This window comes from Salvelinus namaycush, chromosome 16 (genome assembly GCF_016432855.1).
Source record: "Salvelinus namaycush isolate Seneca chromosome 16, SaNama_1.0, whole genome shotgun sequence".
NCBI classification, from domain to species: domain Eukaryota; kingdom Metazoa; phylum Chordata; class Actinopteri; order Salmoniformes; family Salmonidae; genus Salvelinus; species Salvelinus namaycush.
In genome coordinates this window covers 21,497,910-21,523,673 of record NC_052322.1, presented here as the reverse complement: position 1 = coordinate 21,523,673, position 25,764 = coordinate 21,497,910, and the positions used below count along the sequence as shown (strand labels likewise).

Here is a 25,764-nt window from a genome sequence, read left to right as displayed (position 1 = left end):
ACTCAGTTGCCGGAGAGGAAGGAAACTGCTCAACGATTCCACCATGAGGACAATGGTGACTTTAAAACAGTTAGAGTTTAATGGCCGTGACAGGAGAAAACTGAGGATGGATCAACAACATTGTACTTACTCCACAATACGAACCTCATTGACAGAGTGAAATAAAGGAAGCCTGTGCAGAATAAAAAATATTCCAAAACATGTCCTGAATACAAAGTGTTATGTTTGAGGCAAAACACATTACTGAGTACTACTTTCCATATTTTCAAGTATAGTGGTGGCTGCATCATGTTATGTGTATGCTTGTAATCGTTAAGGGCGGGGCTTTTCAGGATAAAAATAAATGCAATGGTGCTAAGCACAGGCAAATTCCTAGAGGAAAACCTGGTTCAGTCTGCTTTCTACCAGAAACTGGGAGATAAATTCACCTTTCAGTAGGACAATAACCTAAAACACAAAGCCAAAACTACAGTGGAGATGCTTACCAAGAAGACAGTGAATGTTCCTGAGTGGCCAAGTTACAGTTTTGTCTTAAATATTCTTTAAAATCTATGGCAAGCCCTGAAAATGGTTGTCTAGCAATGATCAATGACCAATTTGATAGAGTTTGAATATTTCTTTAAAGAATAATGGCCAAATGTGGGAAGCTCTTAAAGACTTAAAGAAGGATTTTTAAGCCTTGAGACAATTGAGACATGGATTGTATATGTGTGCCATTCAGAGGGTGAATGGGCAAGACAAAAGATTTAAGTGCCTTTGAATGGGGTTTGGGGCACCGGTTTAAGTGTGTAAAGAACTGCAACGCTGCTGGGTTTTTCATGCTCAACAGTTTCCTGTGTGTATCAAGAATGGTCCACCACGCAAATGACATCCAACCAACTTAACACAACTGTGGGAAGCATTGACGTCAACATGGGCCATCATCCCTGTGGAGCACTTTTGACACCTTAGAGTCCATTTCCCAACAAATTGAGGCTGTTCTGAAGGCAAACGGGGGGGCAACACAATATTAGGAAGGTGTCCATAATGTTTTTTACACTCAGTGTATATTAGTGTTTTATTCCCATGAATGTTTTTTACAAATGTAAAAAAAAAACATCCACTTTGACAGAGTATTTTGTGTATATCATTGACCAAAAATTACAATTCAATCAATTTTAATCCCACATTGTAACACAATAAAATGTGGAAAAAGTCAAGGGGTGTGAATATTTTCTGAAAGCACTGTATATATTAATTATATTGGTGTGTCTTTGAACATTATATACTGTATTCTCATTAACCTCATTGTATACAGTATAATTTCCCCATCATTCGTGTTTAGAGACAATCAGGGAAATACTTAAATAGAAAGAAAACATAGAAAGACCGGTAACAATATTTTATTGACTTTCATATTTGTCACTAGTTTTCACACTCAGTTCCAATGAATGAGCTTGACATCACTGATCCATCCCTAACCAGTTTATGACCATCACTACCTCCATCTCCCCTGGCAACAGAGTCATTATCAGATTACAGTGGCAATCTCAGCAGAGGCGTCTATCTGAACTATATAAATAGAATGAGTAGAGCTGACAGTTTGTTCAATGTGTGAACAAACGTGGCTCTTTGAAATGTTAGTGGTATACCCAAACTGTGCCATGGTAGTGGGCCCGATCAAAATGAAGATGTGTATTTACAAATAATAAGCTTCAGATCAATTGTCACCATTCAGTTCTATGTATTCAGTGACATGCTGACCTGGGTTCAGTCAAAGGGCAGTGAGTGAATGACAGGCCTGTGTCTAGATATCAGCAGACAGACCTGGGTTCAGTTTGACCATGAGGGCCATTCTGCAGTGGATTGTTACTGCAGAGAATGCCCCTTTAAGTGCATGGGCTACTTTGTGCTTAGCTTAACCTTCTGCCTGATTGCCATTCTTCTTAAGTTATCGTTCTATAAATAAGGAAGAAACATCCGTACATAAAGCTACATCAGCTAAGCTGTCAAAAAACACATGTTAATTCTTTCTTTACATATTTTAGACTTTGAATTTGGAAACACATTTTGGCAGTCAACACTGAGGTACATTACATTCAGAAAAATTATTGCTCTTAAAAAATAAGCTGATAATTCAGTAAAACTACATTTTGATTATTGCCCTCTGAGTGGAATTCTGACATAAAAAAAATATAAATAAATCTAGCATCAAAAACATCCCAAACAAAACGGATGGCCTGGAGAGACATTATTACAGTCCAGTGTTAGAGACCATGTGGTCATGGGGGGCCCATAACATGGTCTTCTACTGTCTGACAAAATGCCCTTTCCTACTGCTTCCCTTAGGGACCTTGCAGCTCAACACTTCATACATGAAGCACCAAACACCAGAAACAACAACAACATACCAGTGTATAGTAGTCCTCATAGGTCTGTGGAAAATAAAACAACAACAACATACCAGTGTATAGTAGTCCTCATAGGTCTGTGGAAAATAAAACAACAACAACATACCAGTGTATAGTAGTCCTCATAGGTCTGTGGAAAATAAAACAACAACAATATACCAGTGTATAGTAGTCCTCATAGGTCTGTGGAAAATAAAACAACAACAACATACCAGTGTATAGTAGTCCTCATAGGTCTGTGGAAAATAAAACAACAACAACATACCAGTGTATAGTAGTCCTCATAGGTCTGTGGAAAATAAAACAACAACAACATACCAGTGTATAGTAGTCCTCATAGGTCTGTGGAAAATAAAACAACAACATACCAGTGTATAGTAGTCCTCATAGGTCTGTGGAAAATAAAACAACAACAACATACCAGTGTATAGTAGTCCTCATAGGTCTGTGGAAAATAAAACAACAACATACCAGTGTATAGTAGTCCTCATAGGTCTGTGGAAAATAAAACAACAACATACCAGTGTATAGTAGTCCTCATAGGTCTGTGGAAAATAAAACAACAACTGTAAGGCACTTCACTTCAATGTTAATCATTCTGCTGGCCGCTTCTTATTAATCGTTACAACATAATAGATGACCAGCCTAATGTGTCGAATGTCTTCTGGGCAAAACAGGCACAATACTGAGCTACAACTGTGATCATTGCATAGTTCCACAGACTTGAGGATGCACTGTAACCATGCTCTCAATACAGTGGTGTAATGTACAGTAGATAGTTATTATCAAAGGCATATTTTAGTATTTTGCTAAGTTGTTAAATAGTAGAAATATACATTAACAGTACAGTTTATAGTTATAACTACAATCAATCATACAATAAATTGTATGCATTTAAAAACCCTAAATATAATATTGTTAGTACAGTGGGGCAAAAAAGTATTTAGTCAGCCACCAATTGTGCAAGTTCTCCCACTTAAAAAGATGAGAGAGGCCTGTAATTTTCATCATAGGTACACTTCAACTATGACAGACAAAATGAGAAAAAAAATCCAGAAAATCACATTGGAGGATTTTTAATGAATTTATTTGCAAATTATGGTGGAAAATAAGTATTTGGTCACCTACAAACAAGCAAGATTTCTGGCTCTCACAGACCTGTAACTTCTTCTTTAAGAGGCTCCTCTGTCCTCCACTCGTTACCTGTATTAATGGCACCTGTTTGAACTTGTTATCAGTATAAAAGACACCTGTCCACAACCTCAAACAGTCACACTCCAAACTCCACTATGGCCAAGACCAAAGAGCTGTCAAAGGACACCAGAAACAAAATTGTAGACCTGCACCAGGCTGGGAAGACTGAATCTGCAATAGGTAAGCAGCTTGGTTTGAAGAAATCAACTGTGGGAGCAATTATTAGGAAATGGAAGACATACAAGACCACTGATAATCTCCCTCGATCTGGGGCTCCACGCAAGATCTCACCCCGTGGGGTCAAAATGATCACAAGAACGGTGAGCAAAAATCCCAGAACCACACGGGGGGACTTAGTGAATGACCTGCAGAGAGCTGGGACCAAAGTAACAAAGCCTACCATCAGTAACACACTACGCCGCCAGGGACTCAAATCCTGCAGTGCCAGACGTGTCCCCCTGCTTAAGCCAGTACATGTCCAGGCCCGTCTGAAGTTTGCTAGAGAGCATTTGGATGATCCAGAAGAAGATTGGGAGAATGTCATATGGTCAGATGAAACCAAAATATAACTTTTTGGTAAAAACTCAACTCGTCGTGTTTGGAGGACAAAGAATGCTGAGTTGCATCCAAAGAACACCATACCTACTGTGAAGCATGGGGGTGGAAACATCATGCTTTGGGGCTGTTTTTCTGCAAAGGGACCAGGACGACTGATCCGTGTAAAGGAAAGAATGAATGGGGCCATGTATCGTGAGATTTTGAGTGAAAACCTCCTTCCATCAGCAAGGGCATTGAAGATGAAACGTGGCTGGGTCTTTCAGCATGACAATGATCCCAAACACGCCGCCCGGGCAACGAAGGAGTGGCTTCGTAAGAAGCATTTCAAGGTCCTGGAGTGGCCTAGCCAGTCTCCAGATCTCAACCCCAAAGAAAATCTTTGGAGGGAGTTGAAAGTCCGTGTTGCCCAGCAACAGCCCCAAAACATCACTGCTCTAGAGGAGATCTGCATGGAGGAATGGGCCAAAATACCAGCAACAGTGTGTGAAAACCTTGTGAAGACTTATAGAAAACGTTTGACCTCTGTCATTGCCAACAAAGGGTATATAACAAAGTATTGAGAAACTTTTGTTATTGACCAAATACTTATTTTCCACCATAATTTGCAAATAAATTCATTAAAAATCCTACAATGTGATTTTCTGGATTTTTTTTCTCATTTTGTCTGTCATAGTTGAAGTGTACCTATGATGGAAATTACAGGCCTCTCTCATCTTTTTAAGTGGGAGAACTTGCACAATTGGTGGCTGACTAAATACTTTTTTGCCCCACTGTATATATTTAAAAAATGGTTACCAACCAAACCATTTTTCAATTTATGGATGTCATTCCAGTGTTTTGAGTGTGTCATACATTTTTTTTTATCCCACAGCAGTGTCCTTACATTCCTTGGCAATATAAACATTCACATAACTTTAAAAAATATCTTGAATATCTCAAAATGGATATTGGACAGGCAAATCCTAACAACGGTACAACAAAACAATAATAATTTAGGAAATAGACAATTTAAAAACAAAATATATTTTTCTTCCTAGGAGATACACTTCTTAGGGCTCAATTCAATCTGTATCGCAGAAGGTCCGTGTTATTGCTTGATTGTTATAGCAAGTCAATTCATTTCGCGGAAAATCCGTGTTATAGCTTGATTGAAATTTAAAAGTAATGTTCCCGCGTTCGCAGAGACTATATTCATGTTAAACGCTGCATATGTAGGCTCAATTGGAAATTACCTTTACATTTTAACATCCGTGATACGTCCACGATACGTATTGAATCCAGACCTTAGTGAGTATTTCTTGCAATACATTTCCATCATATTATCAGAAATATCTTCATAAAGCAAAATATGCTCGTATTGAACTCACTGTTGCATTTCTGACAACATTGGTAGACTGACTACATTCTGTACTATATGTGAAATGTTTACAAATCCTCTGACTAAGGCATTGTCACATTCAAGTTCAATCTAAGATGATGGTAAAGCACAAAAGTAATTAAAATAATCTATTATCGCTTCTGTCAAATTGCTCTGAACGGACTTGCTAAAAAGCAAGTAGTGTGTATCTCACCAAAAATATATTTAACCACAATTTTTAGCTTTCATTCCGAGGGAATTACATTGTTTCAAATTTAAAAGCAATAAGCTCATCAATCAGGGTTTTATAACTATTATAAGCCTGTCCTATACAGTACCATGATAACTATACACAGGTACGTGTCAGATATTGCTCCCTGACTCATTGTCATCAAAGTATTATAAAAATCAGATCATGATCGATTAAAATGAACTATACATTTTTTATTTAAAATCAATACATAAGAGAAACTTAAATAAATTCAGTTTGAACGCTTTCAGAACCCAATGATACCATAAAATAAACAAAACAAAATATAGGGCTGAAAAATTAAATATGTGTCAACACCTGAAAACAATCAACCAGCAAACAAACCAACCAGCAGCTGGCTGAAGTAGGACAGGGTGGAGGGATGGAGATAAAGATGCAGGTGTGTGGGCAGCAGTGAGTGCTAACAGCCATGGTCGTTCTCTTCCATGCTTATGCTGCCTGAGCAGCTGCTGTCCTTAGAGGCCCCGGGCGAGACAGAGGAGAGCAGGGGGTCTCCCCCTCCCACCGGGGACAAGGTGTCGTCCATCCGGAGCTCGCCTGAGATTCCCCCGTGGCCCTCAGTGTAGGGAGAGGCTTCATCATTGAGCTCCAAGGTGGTGGACTGAACCTGGTCTGGAGTGCAGGCTGGGTGGTGTTGGTGCTGGGGGTCGACAGGGTACAGATCCTGGTGGAAATCTCCCAGGGCTGGCTCCTGCTTGATGCCTCGGGCTGAGAGCTCCGCTGAGCAGAGGGCAGACGAGTCTGTGGTCAGACCATGGGCACGAGCCTGCATCTCCAACTCCTGAACCCATCAAGAAAGAAAGAAAGATAGAAACAAACAGAAAGCGAGAGTGTTATCAACATGGTCTGTCTGTCAGCTGCATAACTAAAACCATCCAGAGGATAGAAGAGCCCATCTCAATTCAAGAGGCTTTATTGGCATGGGAAACATATGTTAACATTGCCAAAGCAAGTGAAGTAGATTATATACAAAAGTGAAATAAACAATAAAAATGAACAGTAAACATTACACTCACAGAAGTTCCAAAAGAATAAAGACATTACAAATGTCATATTATGTATATATACAGTGTTGTAACGATGTGCAAATGGTTAAAGTACAAAAGGGAAAATAAATAAGCATAAATATGGGTTGTACTTACAATGGTGTTTGTTCTTCACTGGTTGACCTTTTCTTGTGGCAACAGGTCACAAATCTTGCTATCCTACTTTGATTGGCTAATACAATATGTGACCTTTTGAAGGCATAGCTAGTAGTTTTCCATCTTTCCCAGTGTGCCACGGCCTACAGTGCTGTACCTGTATCCGCATCATCAGGTGTCTATTGATGTGCTCCAGCTTCTTCTGCCTGTTCTCCAGCTCTTTGGCCCCCTGTTGCTCCCGCTGTAGCTTCCTGATGTAGTCCACCGACGCCTTGAGAATGGTGCCTTTGTTCCAACGCATATCCCTGAGGACCAGAAAGAGGCCCGGCAGGCCAGCAACATTTTATCAGACTGAACTGTTTGCATTCTAGAGTCAACTGACAATGTTCTAACTCACAAAATTCTCAAGGGTATGGATGTACTGGGAATAGACTGAGGCACTGATCTATAATTATCATCTTGTCTAGCCTAGGGTCAATGAACTGTCTGAGCCATGATATATATCTGATAGAAAGACTTCAAATCGACGTCAACATTTAGGCAACTTACGGATCACTTGATTTTGGAATCATGGTTCCCAATTCTTTGATCCGGTCATTGATGTTAAACCTCCGTCTTCTCTCAACTACAGGAAATAGGGGCAAGAAGAGAACAATTAGAAACAATGAATCATGATACATTTTATAATGAACAGCTAATGTCACAGCATTAAACTTATGTTATGGAATGTGATATTACAGATTATATCTAAATAACCCACATTGTATTTTTTTTTTTACCTTTATTTAACTAGGCAAGTCATATTACTAGATAGGTGAGAATTATAGTTGAACAAAACTCACTCAAATTATGGTTATCCTTCTTCTGTCTTTCCTTTGCCATTGCCCTGACCTCTGCTTCTGAAACAAAGCAGTTAGCGTTAATGATTCATCAAAACGAATGGCAAAACATTGATGTTGACACACAACAAAACAGTTATTCCAGAAATATTTTAGTTAGTCGGGAAGAAAATAAATGAAACTGTGCTGAGCACACTATAGGCTTAGCAAAGTGCACCAGTGTAACCTAACTGAAATGAGTTAGCTAAGGTAAATATGAATACGCAGACGTACCTACAGGATACCCTTCAGGCCTCTGATAGTTCTCAAACTTGCCACATGATTCTGACTTGTCCATGTGCATAATGGCCGGAGATTGGGAAACTATTTGGCACATAAAATGTTCAATGCATTTCTCCTTATTTTGAATGACAAAATACCCAAGTTTACAATAATCAAAAACAATAGTAATGCAAAGCACATGCATAGAAATGTTTCTGACCCTTTTAGCATATTTCTCAATCACAAAGGCCTGGAGAATAATTTGCAACACCATGTATGAATCTGAATGTTTTTCATGTCATGGGGTTTTGCTCACCTGAGTATTCCCTTTTGATGTTGGGCAAGTTGGCAGGGCAGGAGTTGATGGCCAGTCCTGGAGGGGGCATGCCCTGGTTACCATACAGTTCCAAGAGGTTAGTGTTGACAGTGATCTGATTAGACAAGATAACCATAGAAATGATTAACATTAGCATGTCAAATAAACCAGGCACAGGTGGTGCTTAAATATGAGTAGGTAACCCTTAAAAATGTTTTTACACCATGATCTGTAAGCAAACACTGCTGTCTTTGTAGACCCATCTACTGTGAAAAGGCTATCTGGGTTTTCAATGAGCAGGTACGCAGACAGTAAATGAAGACAATCATACCATATTGGCCATCTGAAGCCGTGGGTCCATTAATCCAAGGATATCATCGTTATAACTAGATTCCAGACTAATTATGTCATCAATGACATCATCCATCTAGAATAAAAAAAGTTAAATTCAAGATTAAACATTTTCTAACAGAGACAGTCATTTAATTAGCGGTTAACACCTTACACTTGTAGGAATTGGCCTGTATGGATAGGGCTAAATTGAAATGTTTCTTACATAAGAAATATGGAAAGCATATGCATAAACATGATAGCAATTAAAAGGGTACAGTTTGGAGATTATAGGAAACTAAAAAGGTAAGGACACAACAGTTCACCACAAGACTGAATCCAAACCTTACACTGTTGGTTTAATGTGCATTTTACATTTACTGTACTTTTCGCCACATTTGTTGATTACAAAATCTGAAAATTCTCTAGATGAATTCAGTCACATTTTATGAATATTCTTGGACAATTTGGGGCAGTTGCAACATAAGATGGTCCCGTGTGGCTCAGTTGGTAGAGCATGGCGCTTGCAACGCCAGGGTTGTGGGTTCATTCCCCATGGGGGGACCAGGATGAATATGTATGAACTTTCCAATTTGTAAGTCGCTCTGGATAAGAGCATCTGCTAAATGACTTAAATGTAAATGTAAATGTAAGACAAAAAAAGTGACAATGGTTTGAGTGAGAGGTCTAACTGGTGTTTCCATGTGGCCAAACACCTCTCCAAAGTGTGCACGGTTTGAAAAGTAATTTCAATGCATTTCAATGACTCAAAGAAGAGTCTTCAACTATAAGGTGCTTTTTAGAGCTCTCCTAGCTGTGCCGTTGAGGAACTAGAGCAAGCACACTTGTAGTTGTTTTGTTGGAACACAGCCCTGCATTCCCACTTTTACACAATTACTGTTGTTATTTACGCGATCCAAAAACAGTCCATTATAAATCGCAATCTGGGTCAGGTGGGCATAATTTAAAAGCGTATTCTATTGTCAACATGACTAGCTAAATTATAAAATACGATCTTACAATGTTAGGCTTTAACAAGGCAATTCAGAGATGCAGATGGTAATTTTGGTGTGAATAGAATAGAGTCATGAGTGCATTCAGATGAGTGGTCCGTGGCAAATCTTCTTCACAATACAATAGGCTCATTCTGTTCATGCCATGTCATCTTGTAATTGTACATCAAACATAGTGATCATAAACTTTGACACTGTATATTACATAGTTTTATGATATGGAAATGTGAATTGCCCATTTGGACACACAGGTGTTTGGCTTGATGGTATGACATCACAGCGGTATTTATTATAATCCTCAACGTCTTATCTTTCATAATATGCAGTCCTTGTAATTTACAGCATTTCCCTCACTTAGACAACAAAATCATTTTAGAAGTTGCCAAATTAGCGGGAGGGATGGTGGCAACTTCTTGTCATGTGCTGTGCTCAAGTTCAGACCGGCTGTCAGTCAAAACCCATACAGAGCTGTGAAGCGCAGAGCCTGAGCTCTGAGGTCATGTATAGCATGTTACTGTACAGCCACAGCATTCAAATTTAGGTGTGTATCAGTGTCCAAATATATATAGGTATGAGTGTAAAGGGCTACTCAACAGACAATCACATTTACTTCTCAATGAATATTCATGGTGTTACTACATCCATGGTGTTACTACATTCATTAGTTGAATACACATTGCTATGAAGCAGAATTAATGGAAAATTGGCAGAGATCATGGAGTGAAAAGCTCACAGAATTTACACACACTGCATTGTAGCTTGGTGTCTATGGCCATGTTGCAGCCAGGTCTGTGAGAGAAAGAAGCTTTACCTCTTTCTCGCAGTTGATGTTGAGGGTGAGTAAGGCCATGGGGCTGTTGGGGGCACTGTTGCCCGGCCCCGGAGGCATGCCCCCGTGGTCAGCGGGCTGGTTAGGGCAGGGCAGGGAGCCAATCTTGCCCAGGTAGCGCTTCACCTGCTGCTGCTGGGCCTGCTGGATGTGGTACTTGGTGGGGTTCTCCAGGTGAGTTTGCACCTGGAAGAGGGAGAGAGTAAAGAGAGGAGAGGGAGAGATGTAAGTGTGAGAGTTAGAATCCTTAAACTCTGATACGATGGGTTGATGATCGTGGGTTGATGATCGTGGGTTGATGATCGTGGGTCATGTTTCAGTTGTGCTGTGCATTCAATAAAGGAGCCTTCAAGTATTATATCTCACTGATTAATAATAAACAGTCTTGGAACACATTTTCCCACAGAGATAATAACGATCATAAAGAAATTGCATAGTAAAAGAATAAAGAAGCAGAGCAATTAGTTCAAATAAAAGGAGTCGAGTGACAGTATCTTCTCCTTTGACAAAGGCAGCGGACCTGGGTTACTGAATAAAATGTCAGCTCAACTAGTGATACTGTAGTTGACTTGACCAGGGGAAGTCAACTATGGGTTTAAATGTTATAAAGCATCACTATGAAGATCCCTTTATTGATCAACAAAATAGTGATCAGATTTGTGCTTTTATTCATATTTTTGCTGTACAATTTGGATCTGCGTCATTGCATCCTCTATTGCTTAATAAAAGATCCCTTGTTATAAATACATGGATAACATTTCACACTACTCTATCCTTTTATACCCTAGAACTTAAAGCCACAAAAATGGACAGAAGGGACTTCTCACGTGCTTATAATACAACCTGTCCCAAAAGAAAATAGATTTCAATAAACATATTATTGCACCTACCTGATAATTATGGTATTCAAGCATCTCCAACATATTGCACAATTGATATTCCAACTCCAAATTAGATGATTAAAACTTCTATATTTATATTCCCTTTGACTACGCAGCAGGACCAGAGAGACTGTGCCTGTGATGCTCCACTTTCAATACTGATAGTATGGGGAGGAACACTTTCAGCTCAGCTTTTAAAAGGTGGAGAAAATGTCATTAGCTACACATGTTAACACATCTGAGTAAGATACAATGAACCTTTTTAAGTTTGTGTTATTTTATGTAAAATATTAATGCATGCCTTTATGTTGCTTGTTTGACGTCAGAATGGGAGTCTTACAAAGAGGATCTTTCCACAGCCAGGCCACCCTGTCTACTGACACTTGCCCTGGGCCAGATAACTCATCTCTTTTTTTAAACACCATGCATGGCTACTAGCCAGTTCCTCTGTAATCTCTTTGGATGATCAAATGATCGATCACTGAGATAAAACATTTCATGGAAACTACAGGCTACATAATATATAAATTTTTTGTCTAAATTAATTTAAACAGAATAAAATACAAATATTTTTATTAAAATAAAGCTAAAAGAAAGGTTTACTTCATTCATCCGTTACTCACAGGAGCCTGGCGTGCTACTAACTGTACTAACATGACAAGATGTCACAGTTTCTTAACAGGAGCCTACAGCGATCTGTAACAATTTCTCTAACATCAAGTTGCTACCAACGGATATCCTTCGACAGTTCACTCAATACATTCAAGGGTTCCAACAATGGCAAAGATGACCAACCGATAAATAAACAATAATAAACCAGCAATGAAAACAAAGCTATCTTCTTAAGACAAATCTAATTCAGAGTTAACAATCAGTTGTGTTGCTAAACATGTGTTTATCCACATTAATTGACTGTAGCAAGTCTGGCCTCTAGTCTAGACAAAGACAGTCTGTCTGTCTTACCACCAAATGTGCAAGTCTGTAATTATACTGAACTAAAACATAAACGCAACATGTAAAGTGTTGGTGCCATGTTTCATGAGATGAAATAAAAGATCCCAGACATTTTCCATATACAGAAAAAGCTTATTTCTCTTAGATTTTGTGCAAAACATTTTTTACATCCTTGTTAGTGAGCATTTCTCCTTTGCCAGGATAATCCAACCACCTGACAGATGTGGCATATCAAGAAGATGATTAAACAGCATGATCATTACACAGGTGCACCTTGTGCTGGGGACAATAAAAGGCCACTCTAAAATGTGCAGTTTTGTTACACAACACAATGACACAAATGTCTCAAGTTTTGAGGGAGCGTGCAATTGGCATGCTGACTGCAGGAATGTCCATCAAAGCTGTTGCCAGAGAATTCTATGTTAATGTCTCGACCATAAGCCACCTCCAACGTTATTTTTGCTAATTTGGCAGTACATCCAACCGGCCTCACAACTGCAGACACGTGTAACAACGCCAGCCCAGGACTTCCACATCTGGCTTCTTCACCTGCGGGATCGTCTGAGACCAGACATCTGGACAGCTGATGAAACTGTGGGTTTGCACAAACTGTCAGAAACTGTCTCAGGGAAGCTCATCTGTGTGCTTGTCATCCTCACCAGGGTCTTGACCTGACTGCAGGTCAGCATTGTAACCGACTTCAGTGGGCAAATGCTCACCTTCAATGCCAACTTGCACACTGGAGAAGTGTGCTCTTCATGGATGAATTCTGGTTTCAACTATACCGCACAGAAGGCAGACAGCATGTATGGTGTCGTGTGGGCGAGCGGTTTGCAGATTTCAATGTTGTGAACAGAGTGCCCCATGGTGGCGGTGGGGTTATGGTATGGGCAGGCATAAGCTACCGACAACGAACACAACAGCGTTTTATCATGGAAATTTGAATGCACAGAGAATCAGAGACTAGATCCTGAGGCCCATTGTCACGCCATTCATCCACTGCCATCACCTCATGTTTCAGCATGATAATGCACTGCCCCATGTCGCAAGGATCTGTACACAATTCCTAGAAGCTGAAAATGTCCCAGTTCTACCTTGGCCTGCATATTCAACAGACGTCACCCATTAAGCCTGTTTGGGATGCTCTGGATTGACGTGTACGACAGCATGTTCCAGTTCCCGCCAATATCCAGCAACTTTTTAAATTGTTTTTATTTAACCTTTATTTAACTAGGCAAGTCAGTTAAGAACAAATTCTTATTTACAATGACGGCCTACCAAAAGGCCTCCTGCATGGACGGGGGCCTGGGATTAAAAATATATACAAATAAATACAATATAAATATAGAACAAAACACATATCACAACAAGAGAGACACAACACAACATAAAGAGAGACCTAATACAACAACATAACAGCAAAACATGACAACACAGCATGGTAGCAACACAACATGGTAGCAGCACAAAAACATGGTACAAACATTATTGGGCACAGACAACAGCACAAATGGCAAGGTAGAGACAACAATACATCACAAAGCAGCCACAACTGTCAGTAAGTGTCCATGATTGAGTCTTTGAGATAAAACTGTTCAGTTTGAGTGTTTGTTGCAGCTCGTTCCAGTCGCTAGCTGTAGCGAACTGAAAAGAGGAGCGACCCAGGGATGTGTGTGCTTAGGGGACCTTTAACAGAATGTGACTTGCAGAACGGGTGTTGTATGTGGAGAATGAGGGCTGCAGTGGATATCTCAGATAGGGGGGAGTGAGGCCTAAGAGGGTTTTATAAATAAGCATCAACCAGTGGTTGTTGATGGTTAATAAGCATCAACTTTGCACAGCCATTGAAGAAGAGTGGGACAACATTCCACAGGACACATTCAACAGCCTGATCAACTCTATGCGAAGGAGATGTGTCGCGCTACAAGAGGCAAAAGGTGGTCACACCAGAGACTGACTGGTTTTCTGATCCATGCCCTAACTTTTTTTAAAGGTATCTCTGACCAACAGATGCATATTTGTATTCCCAGTCATTTTACATCTATAGATTCGGGACAAATTAATTTATTTCAATTGACTGATTTCCTTACATGAACTGTAACTCAGTAAAATCTTTTTTAAATTGTTGCACGTTGTGTTAATATTTTTGTTCAGTGTATGTTATCTTTCAAAACATGCTTTAGGTTTATTTTTCAAGATATTTAGAAGAACACACATCCTTGGTTAGGGTCAAACACGAAACCATAACAAAACCGGGTGAAATGTAATACATTTATACTGAACAAAAATATAAATGAACATGCAAGTATTTTCAGAAAAATGTAGCCTATTAGTGTATAACCATTTTTAATGGTTATTTTAAGCATTATCATTATATAGTCAAAAAAGTGAATTGTTAAAACTTTCCTTATATTTTAAGAAATCAATGCCAAACTTAACATGGTTCATCATGGTAATGTCTTTGATGACCTGTACATACAACGTTTAAAGACTAGGTTAAACATGGTGAAGGATATGAGGGTTTAAGTGAGGTTGCTTTTAACAGCGCCACATATAGGCCAATTGGTGCCATTCTTTTTGACCAAGTTACTCAAGGCCGTTAGTTTCTGTGTGCCAAATTCAAAAACAATTAACAGGTGTGCCTTGTTAAAAGTTAATCTGTGGAATGTCTTTCATTCTTAATGCATTTGAGCCAATCAGTTGTGTTGTGACAAGGTAGGGGTGGTATACAAAAGATAGCCTTATTTGGTAAAACACCAAGTACATATTATGGCAAGAACAGCTCAAATAAGCAAAGAGAAACAACAGTCCATCATTACTTTAAGACATGAAGGTCAGTCAATCACTTTGAAAGTTTCTTTAAGAGCAGTCGCCAAAAACCATCAAGCGCTATGATGAAACTGGCCCTCATGAGGACCGCCACAGGAAAGGATGACCCAAAGTTACCTCTGCTGCAGAGGATAAGCTCATTAGAGTTAACTGCACCTCAGATTGCAGCCCACATAAATGCTTCACAGAGTTCAAGTAACAGACACATCTCAACATCAACTGTTCAGAGGAGACTGCATCAATCAGGCCTTCATGGTCGAATTTCTTCAAAGAAACCATTACTAAACGACACCAATAAGAATCTTGGTTCCAACCGCCGTGTCTTTGTGATACGCAGAGTAGGTGAACAGATGATCTCTGCATGTGTGGTTCACATCGTGAAGCATGGAAAAGGTGGTGTGATGGTGTGGGGGTGCTTTGCTGGTGACACTGTCAGTGATTTATCTAGAATTCAAGGCACACTTAACCAGCATGGCTTCCACAGCATTCTGCAGTGATATGCCATCCCATCTGGTTTGCGCTTAGTGGGACTATCATTTGTTTTTCAACAGGACAATGACCCAACACACCTCCAGGCTGTGTAAGGGCTATTTGATCAAGAAGGAGAGTGATGGAGTGCTGCATCAGATGACTTGGTCTCCACAATCACACGACCTCATCCCAATTGAAATGGTTTGGGATGAGTTGGACCGCGGAGTGAAGGAAAAGCAGCCAACAAGTGCTCAACATATGTGGGAACCTTCAAGACTGTTGGAAACACATTCCAGGTGAAGCTGGTTGAAATAATGCCAAGAGTGTGCAAAGCTGTCGTCAAGGCAAAGGGTGGCTACTTTGAAGAACCTAAAATCTAAAATATATTTTGATTTGTTTAACACTTTTTTGGTTACTACATGATTCCATGTGTTATTTCATAGTTTTGATGTCTTCACTATTATTCTACAATGTAGAAAATAGTAAAAATAAAGAAAAACCCTTGAATGAGTAGGCGTGTCCAAACTTTTGACTGGTACTGTATGTACAAGTGTGTATTAATACACACATGTGAATTGGAAATGTGTTTTTTGCATATCCCAACTCTCCCTGAGACGCCCTCGGAGACTGGGGTCACGGCCAGGGTCTGACAATATCAACGGCAACCCTGGAACAATTAGGGTAAAGTGCCTTGCTCAAGGGCACATCGACCAATTGTTCACCTTCTCGGAGATTCGAACTAGCGACCGTTCAGTTATTGGGCCAACGCTCTAACCGCTAGACTACTTGCCAAGTGTGTATATGTGTTTGTGCACTTGTGTGTTTTAATGTTTTAATGAATTTGTGCAGTTCATTAGCATTGAGATTCTCTTAGAAAGTGCCACTCACACATCTTCTTGGATCATAACAACATGCCGAACAATCTGATAACAAGGTCATTTAGAGTCTCTTTACATCATCACATGCAGTTCAACACTCATTTTCCTGTACTAGTATGACTACTACATGCATGTACTACCTCTCATGGTAATATCATTCTGCAAGGTAGTGAGTGACCAGGCAAATGTTATTGCAAATCTGACATGAAGTTACACTATGAATACAATACATTTTTTACATTTCAGAGTTTCTTCATCATACGGCAATCTTTCTGACATCGTTCCCACTGCAGTCCTACATCTGTTCCCACCAGGGAATACCAATTCATACTCCAAGCCAATCTCCCTCAGTATTTTCTTGACCTGGTCAAATTCCTTCTGCTAATGTTGAATATCTCCACAGTGGAGAGGAGGGGGTGTAAATACCGCTTTTGTCATGATGAATTGCATTGAGTTGATATAGCGACATCTATTTACCAGGGTGCAATTGAGACAATGGAACAAGGCCAGCAATGAATATAAATAATTTTCTTACACACATATATATATATATATGGGGAGAACAAGTATTTGATACACTGCCGATTTTGCAGGTTTTCCTACTTACAAAGCATGTAGAGGTCTGTAATTTTTATCATAGGTACACTTCAACTGTGAGAGACGGAATCTAAAACAAAAATCCAGAAAATCACATTGTATGATTTTTAAGTAATTATTTTGCATTTTATTGCATGACATAAGTATTTGATACATCAGAAAAGCAGAACTTAATATTTGGTACAGAAACCTTTGGTTGCAATTACAGAGATCATACGTTTCCTGTAGTTCTTGACCAGGTTTGCACACACTGCAGCAGGGATTTTGGCCCACTCCTCCATACAGACCTTCTCCAGATACTTCAGGTTTCGGGGCTGTCGCTGGTCAATACGGACTTTCAGCTCCCTCCAAAGATTTTCTATTGGGTTCAGGTCTGGAGACTGGCTAGGCCACTCCAGGACCTTGAGATGCTTCTTACGGAGCCACTCCTTAGTTGCCCTGGCTGTGTGTTTCGGGTCGTTGTCATGCTGGAAGACCCAGCCACGACCCATCTTCAACGCTCTTACTGAGGGAAGGAGGTTGTTGGCCAAGATCTCGCGATACATGGCCCCATCCATCCTCCCCTCAATACGGTGCAGTCGTCCTGTCCCCTTTGCAGAAAAGCATCCCCAAAGAATGATGTTTCCACCTCCATGCTTCACGGTTGGGATGGTGTTCTTGGGGTTGTACTCATCCTTCTTCTTCCTCCAAACACCACATGACCACATGACCTTCTCCCATTCCTCCTCTGGATCATCCAGATGGTCATTGGCAAACTTCAGACGGGCCTGGACATGCGCTGGCTTGAGCAGGGGGACCTTGCGTGCGCTGCAGGATTTTAATCCATGACGGCGTAGTGTGTTACTAATGGTTTTCTTTGAGACTGTGGTCCCAGCTCTCTTCAGGTCATTGACCAGGTCCTGCCGTGTAGTTCTGGGCTGATCCCTCACCTTCCTCATGATCATTGATGCCTCACGAGGTGAGATCTTGCATGGAGCCCCAGACCGAGGGTGATTGACCGTCATCTTGAACTTTTTCCATTTTCTAATAATTGCGCCAACAGTTGTTGCCTTCTCACCAAGCTGCTTGCCTATTGTCCTGTAGCCGATCCCAGCTTTGTGCAGGTCTACAATTTTATCCCTGATGTCCTTACACAGCTCTCTGGTCTTGGCCATTGTGGAGAGGTTGGAGTCTGTTTGATTGAGTGTGTGGACAGGTGTCTTTTATACAGGTAACGAGTTCAAACAGGTGCAGTTAATACAGGTAATGAGTGGAGAACAGGAGGGCTTCTTAAAGAAAAACTAACAGGTCTGTGAGAGCCGGAATTCTTACTGGTTGGTAGGTGATCAAATACTTATGTCATGCAATAAAATGCAAATTAATTACTTAAAAATCATACAATGTGATTTTCTGGATTTTTGTTTTAGATTCCGTCTCTCACAGTTGAAGTGTACCTATGATAACAATTACAGACTTCTACATGCTTTGTAAGTAGGAAAACCTGCAAAATCGGCAGTGTATCAAATACTTGTTCTCCCCACTGTATATACACACACATACACACACACACATATATATACACACACATTGATTGGCATTGAAATAATAATGTAGATTATAACACTGGATATCCCAAAATAGTAAACCAAGAAGCAGGTAACAAAAATCTGCACTATTTGTACATTACCTAAAACATGTATTAGTATTGGCCGGAATGGCAGAATGCAGGCGTGATAAAAATGGATTTCACTCTTCATACCGATTGAACGTTAAGCCTCCAGTAACTGAACTTGAAATCACACCATAAGCTATTGAAATCACACTTCATGTTCTTTGCCTTACGGTTCTTATTTGATGTCATATAATATAACTTCCACGAAATAAACACTACTAACTTTGTCTTAGATCAAACTTGATTAACAGGACATTACTAGAATAAAAGACACATGAAATAATCTATCCACCAAAACAAGACATGGCTCTGTTCTGCAGCCCATGTGCTACAGCCATCAATACAGTCCTTAGGCCACAAGCAGCTCCTCCCTAGTAAAAGTCAATGACATCTTGAAAAGAACAGCACTCACACACATTATACCGGCATCTCAGTTTGGGGATGGGTGGATGGGGAGGCGGAGGAAGGAGCGACAAACAAAGATTCTATTTTTTATTTATTTTTTTACTTGTGTGCTTTGGACATTCAGCGATGCCCCAAGTTAGATACATTAACAGGAATGTTCCATACCCTCTTCCAGACAAACAGAAAAGGATATACTGTCTGATGGTTTTAAGACATTAACATTCAGCCACTTGTCAACAGGAACTGTGATACTAGCAGCTGGAGATGAGGATGGCACTCTCCAGGAATGTCCGTGGACCCAAAAATCACCTTGTCTAAGGGATCTTAAGATAGTCCTCCAGTAAGCTACAGGGTAATAATACACTAGTAAATACACAGTGAGGTCACAACAATAAAGTACATGTACACACTCACTGACTTCTCTAAATAAAAAAGGTCACTTTTGTACAACTATGTGTGTGATGAGGAGCCTTTAGGGAGCTAATGATGAGGCCTTAATGTTCATGACCAAAGAGTCATGTTAACTTTGTAGCTTTAGCCATAGGCAAACTGACGAGTTCAAAGAAAAGCTAGCTAAGGCAAACGTCTCTCTGTTAAAAAAACATCTAAACAAACACCCTTTTTGTCAATGTTAGTTTTTAAAAACAGGCATCGTACTAAAACAATTCTGGTCCAGGATTCTTTCTTTCCTACAGATGAGTAGAGTGACACAGCATTATCCATGCATGCAGTTGTAACTGTATATGAAACCATAAAACCATCACCTAGAGCAGTGGTTCCCAACCTTTTTTGGTTACTGTACCACCAACCAGGAGCGGTGCGTGATTAAAAATCACTGGGGACCCCCTCCCACAATTTTTTTCTCTACATTGTAGAATAATAGTGAAGACATCAAAATGATGAAATAACACATATGGAATCATGTAGTAACCAAAAAAGTTCTAAACCCTGGAATGAGTAGGTGTGTCCAAACCGAGACAATAAGAAGACAGGGGCAGAATAAATTCAACCACACCTGTTTCATCACAAAACCAGATAGCAACCTCTGTCCAGTGAAGTCCACAAAGCATATTGCATGTACAGTAACAGACAGTTAGTTACATGCCATATAGCATGGTCAAGTTCATGTTTCCGACATTTTTGGACCACTAAACAACTATTGATTTAGAACCACAGAGAGTTACCGCAAGTCGCAAAGAAAACAGGAGCTGCCTCCACTATTCCAGCACCATTTCAACTTCAACATTATCAACTCCCCTATGCTTAGTGTAATAAAATGACAACTTAAAGATACTAAAACTATTTAGTCCAATCAACGTAAGCTAAATATGATGTGGCTGTCCATGGTTCTCATTTCTGTGAGTGTGTGTGTGTGTGCTTTCATGCAAGTAGAAAAACATGTTGACTCATCCTACTTGTCGAGAAACGCCAAAGCCATCCTCCTCTCTTCCATGTTGACAAAACATCTATCACTCTGTAATACAGTACACACTTTTATATTTTGTTGTCCTAGGCTACCTGGCTAAAATGCTTGCTCGCTAGCCTAACTTCTATTCATGACCAGCCTTAGCTAGTTAACATTAACCTTCTACATCTTGCTACATATTGAACTTCCATCCTCTCTGGCCAGGGGCACAACAATGTATGAATTAATGGTTGGATCAGAATCGCCATTATAATCATTGGCCAGTACAGAAAATTAAGTAAAACCACAAGTCCAAATCCCTATCTCCATCCATGGCTAATTTAGGAAAGGGACAATTTTAGCTAGCTAGCCACCGGAGGACAACAACACAACGAGATGCAAGAATTAAAGTTTTTCTGTCAATGACGTATGCACTTAATGGGATTTGATAGTAGTGACGCCAAAATCCAAGCTGGCATCCCTTGACCATTTTTTGGTTGCGCCAGGACCATTCACAGTTGAGCTTGCTCAGTTTAGCTGATTGACAAATGTTTTACATTTTTATCAAGGGAGGCCAAATGCTCAATGGCTTCCCTTCAATGCTAGGGGCGGCAACAATGTCATACTCGTTTGGACCAGACAGCATCAGATAGATGGCCTACACGTAGAGAGACAGAGGGGTGCTGTCTCGCTCACTCGGATGCTTTCTCCTGTGAGATACAGTACATTCAGCCTCTTGTGATTTTGAAGGAAAATTCTGAAACAGAGAGAGACAAAAGATAAATTATTTTTACTGGTCAATTTTGGGGGGAAGCCTGGCTTCCCTTGGCATCCAAGAATACACACCACTGCCATCAACTGAATTCTGCTCTGCCCGCAATACTCCTGAAGTACCCCCTCTTGTGCATTTTACCAGTAGGCCTATGGTATTATGAGTCTTCTCACGTACCCACTGTGGAAAGGCCTAGTACCCCCAGCGGTCATAGTACCCCTGGTTGGGAACCACTGACCTCGAGTGTGTATTTGTTCAAGGAAAAACAAGGAACGTGTCTTTCCTCATCCAATAGTGTACCAGATTGTACAACACACAATGGTTCCCTATGAAGCTGATGGTCTGTGCATGTCCTTGTTGTAAGAGATAGAGAAGGTGACCTTATGAAAATCTTATCAATGAGAGCAAACCTAAATTAAATAATTTCCTGAGCTTAATAATTCTTAACAACATTTCCTTTTAAAAATTATATCTATTATAACATTTGTCTCAAAGGGTTTAATAATATTGCATTGGATGGATTAACTGTTGCTTTAAAATGGACCAAAGTGACCGGCTGTAAACTAGTAAATACGAGAATTACAGTATGTGACATCCATGGATAAATACATAATGCTTCATTAAATCCATAACTTTGATCTAAAAAGAACACATCCTGTCATTTTCAGAGCTGAACACTATGCACAGTACTTTGTTCTTCTCTTAATATGCTAATTCATTTTCAATAAATTTCAACGCTAGTGTTTTTTTCACCTTAAATATGCCATGGAATGAAAGCAGTGGGGCTAATTACGAGCATTCTTAGCTGAATTAGCATTGGGGTGTTTGGTAAGACTGTGCTTGCCTTTGTCCTGATCCCCAAACTGATCCCGTACTTATTCCTCCAAAGGTCAGGGGTCACTTGGTTAATTAAGGGCCCAAATCGGTCTTTAGACAAACCTATCTGAGCTTAATGCTTTCCCTTTTAAAGGTCCAGCTGCTCCACCTGGTACCCCTAAGCTAATTTTGTGTAGCTTTGTGTAGACTGTGCTAATCTAGTCACAGACATGCAAGCTGGTTAACCCTGCTCTGCAGTGCTCAGTGCTAGGCAGGAACAGGCCTTTCATTTGTGGAATTTCAGTCAATGAAGAATGCCGTAAGCTCAGACCCCGAATCACAGAATCGTCTTCCAGCTTGTCATATCAAACACTTTAATGGGGGATATCCTAAACCTCTCAAATAGCTAAATAATATACAGAGTATAGGCTAAGCAACGTTTATGTTGTATGTGGAGGGCAATACTTTCAATGGTTGTATTATCTTGCAAGTGTGGACCCATGCCACACGTTCAGTATCAGGACAAGAGGGGGGCACTACTTCTATACCCACTGCTCTTTGTACTATTCGAACTAATCCATTACTTTAAACTGTATTAAATGTTATTTTACATAATGGGATGAAGGCTTTAACACATTAGGAAGGTAACACATTTTTCTTTCAAAGAATCAATCCTCTATGAATAATCTATATAATCTATGTCAGATTTCCACAAACAGCTGTCGCAATCAAAACAATATTATTGACATAATCAAATATTACAGTGATATGAAACACTTGCACAGATACAACTAACTTTCACAAACAGAGATGGTTGACTTCCCAGATGGCAAAATCCTACATGCGTACACTTCAATCACAACAATCATACGAATTCCAGTAAAACGTGGACTAGGGCTTTTCTACTGCTAAATTATTACAATGCTTCCAGTAAATCTGCAGTAAATCTTCATGTTCAGAGTGTTTCCAGATAATCCAGAGCCAAATCAGTCACCATGAATCAGTCTCGCCTGATCTCCTTAGAATGAGGTTCTGCCTCAGAAAAGTGTGAACACGTTGGTAAAACAATTGTAAAATAATTCCCTCGCTGTTTTGTTAATGGGTGGCAGTATGCTCTTTAGAAAAGCATGTCAGGCAGTTCATGTTATAATAATACCATGTACTGTATCATTGTGTTCATATCTTTATCCTTTATGATTCTCATTCTCAAATAAATTTCACTTTAGAAATGAAAATTGTAGATATTGTACAGTGATAACAATCAATCAATCAAGACGATTGTAGTGACAATGTTGGAAACAACAGGAAAATTGTAATATTTTAAGGAAAAGACAAAGGAGAAATATCTATCCAGTCATGCAAACTGTTTGAGATATGAAGTTTCGGATAGTTCTTCAATATAGAACACTTTCCATTTACATCTGGAACGTTTACATTTACATCTGGAACGTTTTTTTTTTTTTTTTTTTTTAAATATGCACATTTTGATATTAGTAATACCATTTCTAAAAGAAAGACAAATAAATGTAATGCAATCTAAAACACTTACCAAATTATCTTTATTTTGCTGGGTGTACTCTCATTAAGTATTGTATAGTAGTGTGTTGTGGTAGTTATCACACTGTCTCCATTAGTTCAGAAAATGTACAACAGTCTTGAGTCCCCAAGAGCAGACTAACAATGAATCAAAGCTATGAAAATATGTGAATTTAGCTCAGCAAATAGGATTAAAGATGGCTATGTCCAAATGGCTGGAAGCACAGCATGCATTACAGAGGAATTCTTTCAGGAAAGATAATCCCCATGTGCGTTTTAACACACTTCACTCATCCCCACGTTTTTACACCCTATCATAGTAAACCATGTTTGATCGACTGTCCAGAAGACTTATGATCAAGTTGTCAATATAGAGTCATCAAACCCACAGTACCTTCTACAAACAAAACATCTGATGATGTATGCCTGCATCTATAGGCGACAGTGAGAGCTCTGGAAGTCAGAGTGAGGAGTGGCATTGTTGTCACGGTTGTCAGATCACAGAGAAGCAGCCAGTCAGGAAGTGGGTGTGTCATCTGTGTCATTAGGTGTGAGGATGATACTAATTGCTTACCTTCAGCACCTCCATGGGCAGCTGGGATGCAGGGGGAAGACTGGGAAGACTGACATTGATGGCCGGTGTCTGGCCGTGCGTGTGATTGTGGGCGGCGGTGATCTGGGGGTACTGCGAGGTGGAGGAGGCCTGGCGTCTCTGCTGCTCCCGCCGCTCCTGCTCCTGGAGCTGCTCTCGCATCAACTGCTGCCGCAGCAGGATCCGTGATGTCGTGGTCGAGGAGCCCAATGGGGGCTTGGAAGATGAGCATGGCTGTTCTGAAGGATTACTGCAGGACGTGGAGACAGACACCAGGCAGGGCATCAGGAAAGAAGAGGGTGAGGAGGGGGGTAAGACAATGAGGGGTAAGGAGTGGAAGAAAGGTCAGAGAAAAGAGAGGGGCATTGAACAGTTATGATCTACAGTACTGGGATCAGGAAGAAGCCACATCACAGTGAGAAAAGATACAAATGTCTTCTAAATGTGTCCTAGATGTTACACGGAACTGCTGGTCTGCAAGCTAGAGTGTCCTTTCTGCAGCAGAATACGGCACACCCTCCATCCTCACTAGCCCAAATCACTCAGTCATATACAGTTGAAGTCGGAAGTTTACATACACCGTAGCCAAATATTTAAACTCAGTTAAAAAAAAATCCTGACATTTAATCCAAGAAAAATTCCCTGTTTTAGGTCAGTTAGGATCACCACTTTATTTTAAGAATGTGAAATGTCAGAGTAATAGTAGAGAGAAGGATTTATTTCAGCTTTTATTTCTTTCATCACATTCCCAGTGGGTCAGACATTTACATACACTCAATTAGTATTTGGTAGCATTGCCTTTAAATTGTTTAACTTGGGTTAAACGTTTTGGGAAGCTTCCCACAATAAGTTGGGTGAATTTTGGCCCATTCCTCCTGACAGAGCTGATGTAACTGAGTCAGGTTTGTAGGCCTCCTTGCTCGCACACACTTTTTCAGTTCTGCCCACAAATGTTCTATACTCCAATACCTTGACTTTGTTGTCCTTAAGCCATTTGCCACAACTTTGGAAGTATGCTTGGGGTCATTGTCCATTTGGAAGACCCATTTGCGACCATGCTTTAACTTCCTGACTGATGTCTTGAGATGTTGCTTCAATATATCCACATAATTTCCCTTCCTCATGATGCCATCTATTTTGTGAAGTGCACCAGTCCCTCCTGCAGCAAAGCACCCCCACAGTATGATGCTGCCACACCCGTGCTTCACGGTTGGGATGGTGATCTTTGGCTTGTAAGCCTCCCCCTTTTTCCTCCAAACATAACGCTGGTCATTATGGCCAAACAGTTCTATTTTTGTTTCATCAGACCAGAGGACATTTCTCCAAAAAGTACGATTTTTGTCCCCATGTGCAGTTGCAAACTGTAGTCTGGCTTTTTTATGGCGGTTTTGGAGAGTGGCTTCTTCCTTGCTGAGGTGCCTTTCAGGTTATGTCGATATAGGACTCGTTTTACTGTGGATATAGATACTTTTGTACC

General features: G+C 40.1%; 1 protein-coding gene across 1 annotated transcript in view; it reads right to left on the bottom strand.

The window, feature by feature from the left end:
• Nucleotides 1-6,028: 6,028 nt before the first annotated feature.
• Nucleotides 6,029-25,764, bottom strand: part of LOC120060698 (microphthalmia-associated transcription factor-like) — a 39,464-nt gene continuing 19,728 nt past the window's right edge. Inside the window, exons 2-10 of the mRNA XM_039010098.1 lie at nucleotides 24,270-24,537; nucleotides 10,483-10,686; nucleotides 8,660-8,755; nucleotides 8,329-8,443; nucleotides 8,025-8,114; nucleotides 7,755-7,811; nucleotides 7,462-7,537; nucleotides 7,070-7,217; nucleotides 6,029-6,551 (exon numbers count right to left, since the gene is read on the bottom strand). Of these exons, the coding sequence (XP_038866026.1) occupies nucleotides 6,171-6,551; nucleotides 7,070-7,217; nucleotides 7,462-7,537; nucleotides 7,755-7,811; nucleotides 8,025-8,114; nucleotides 8,329-8,443; nucleotides 8,660-8,755; nucleotides 10,483-10,686; nucleotides 24,270-24,537 (1,435 nt within the window). The 3' untranslated portion in view covers nucleotides 6,029-6,170. The remainder of the gene's footprint in view (nucleotides 6,552-7,069; nucleotides 7,218-7,461; nucleotides 7,538-7,754; nucleotides 7,812-8,024; nucleotides 8,115-8,328; nucleotides 8,444-8,659; nucleotides 8,756-10,482; nucleotides 10,687-24,269; nucleotides 24,538-25,764) is intronic.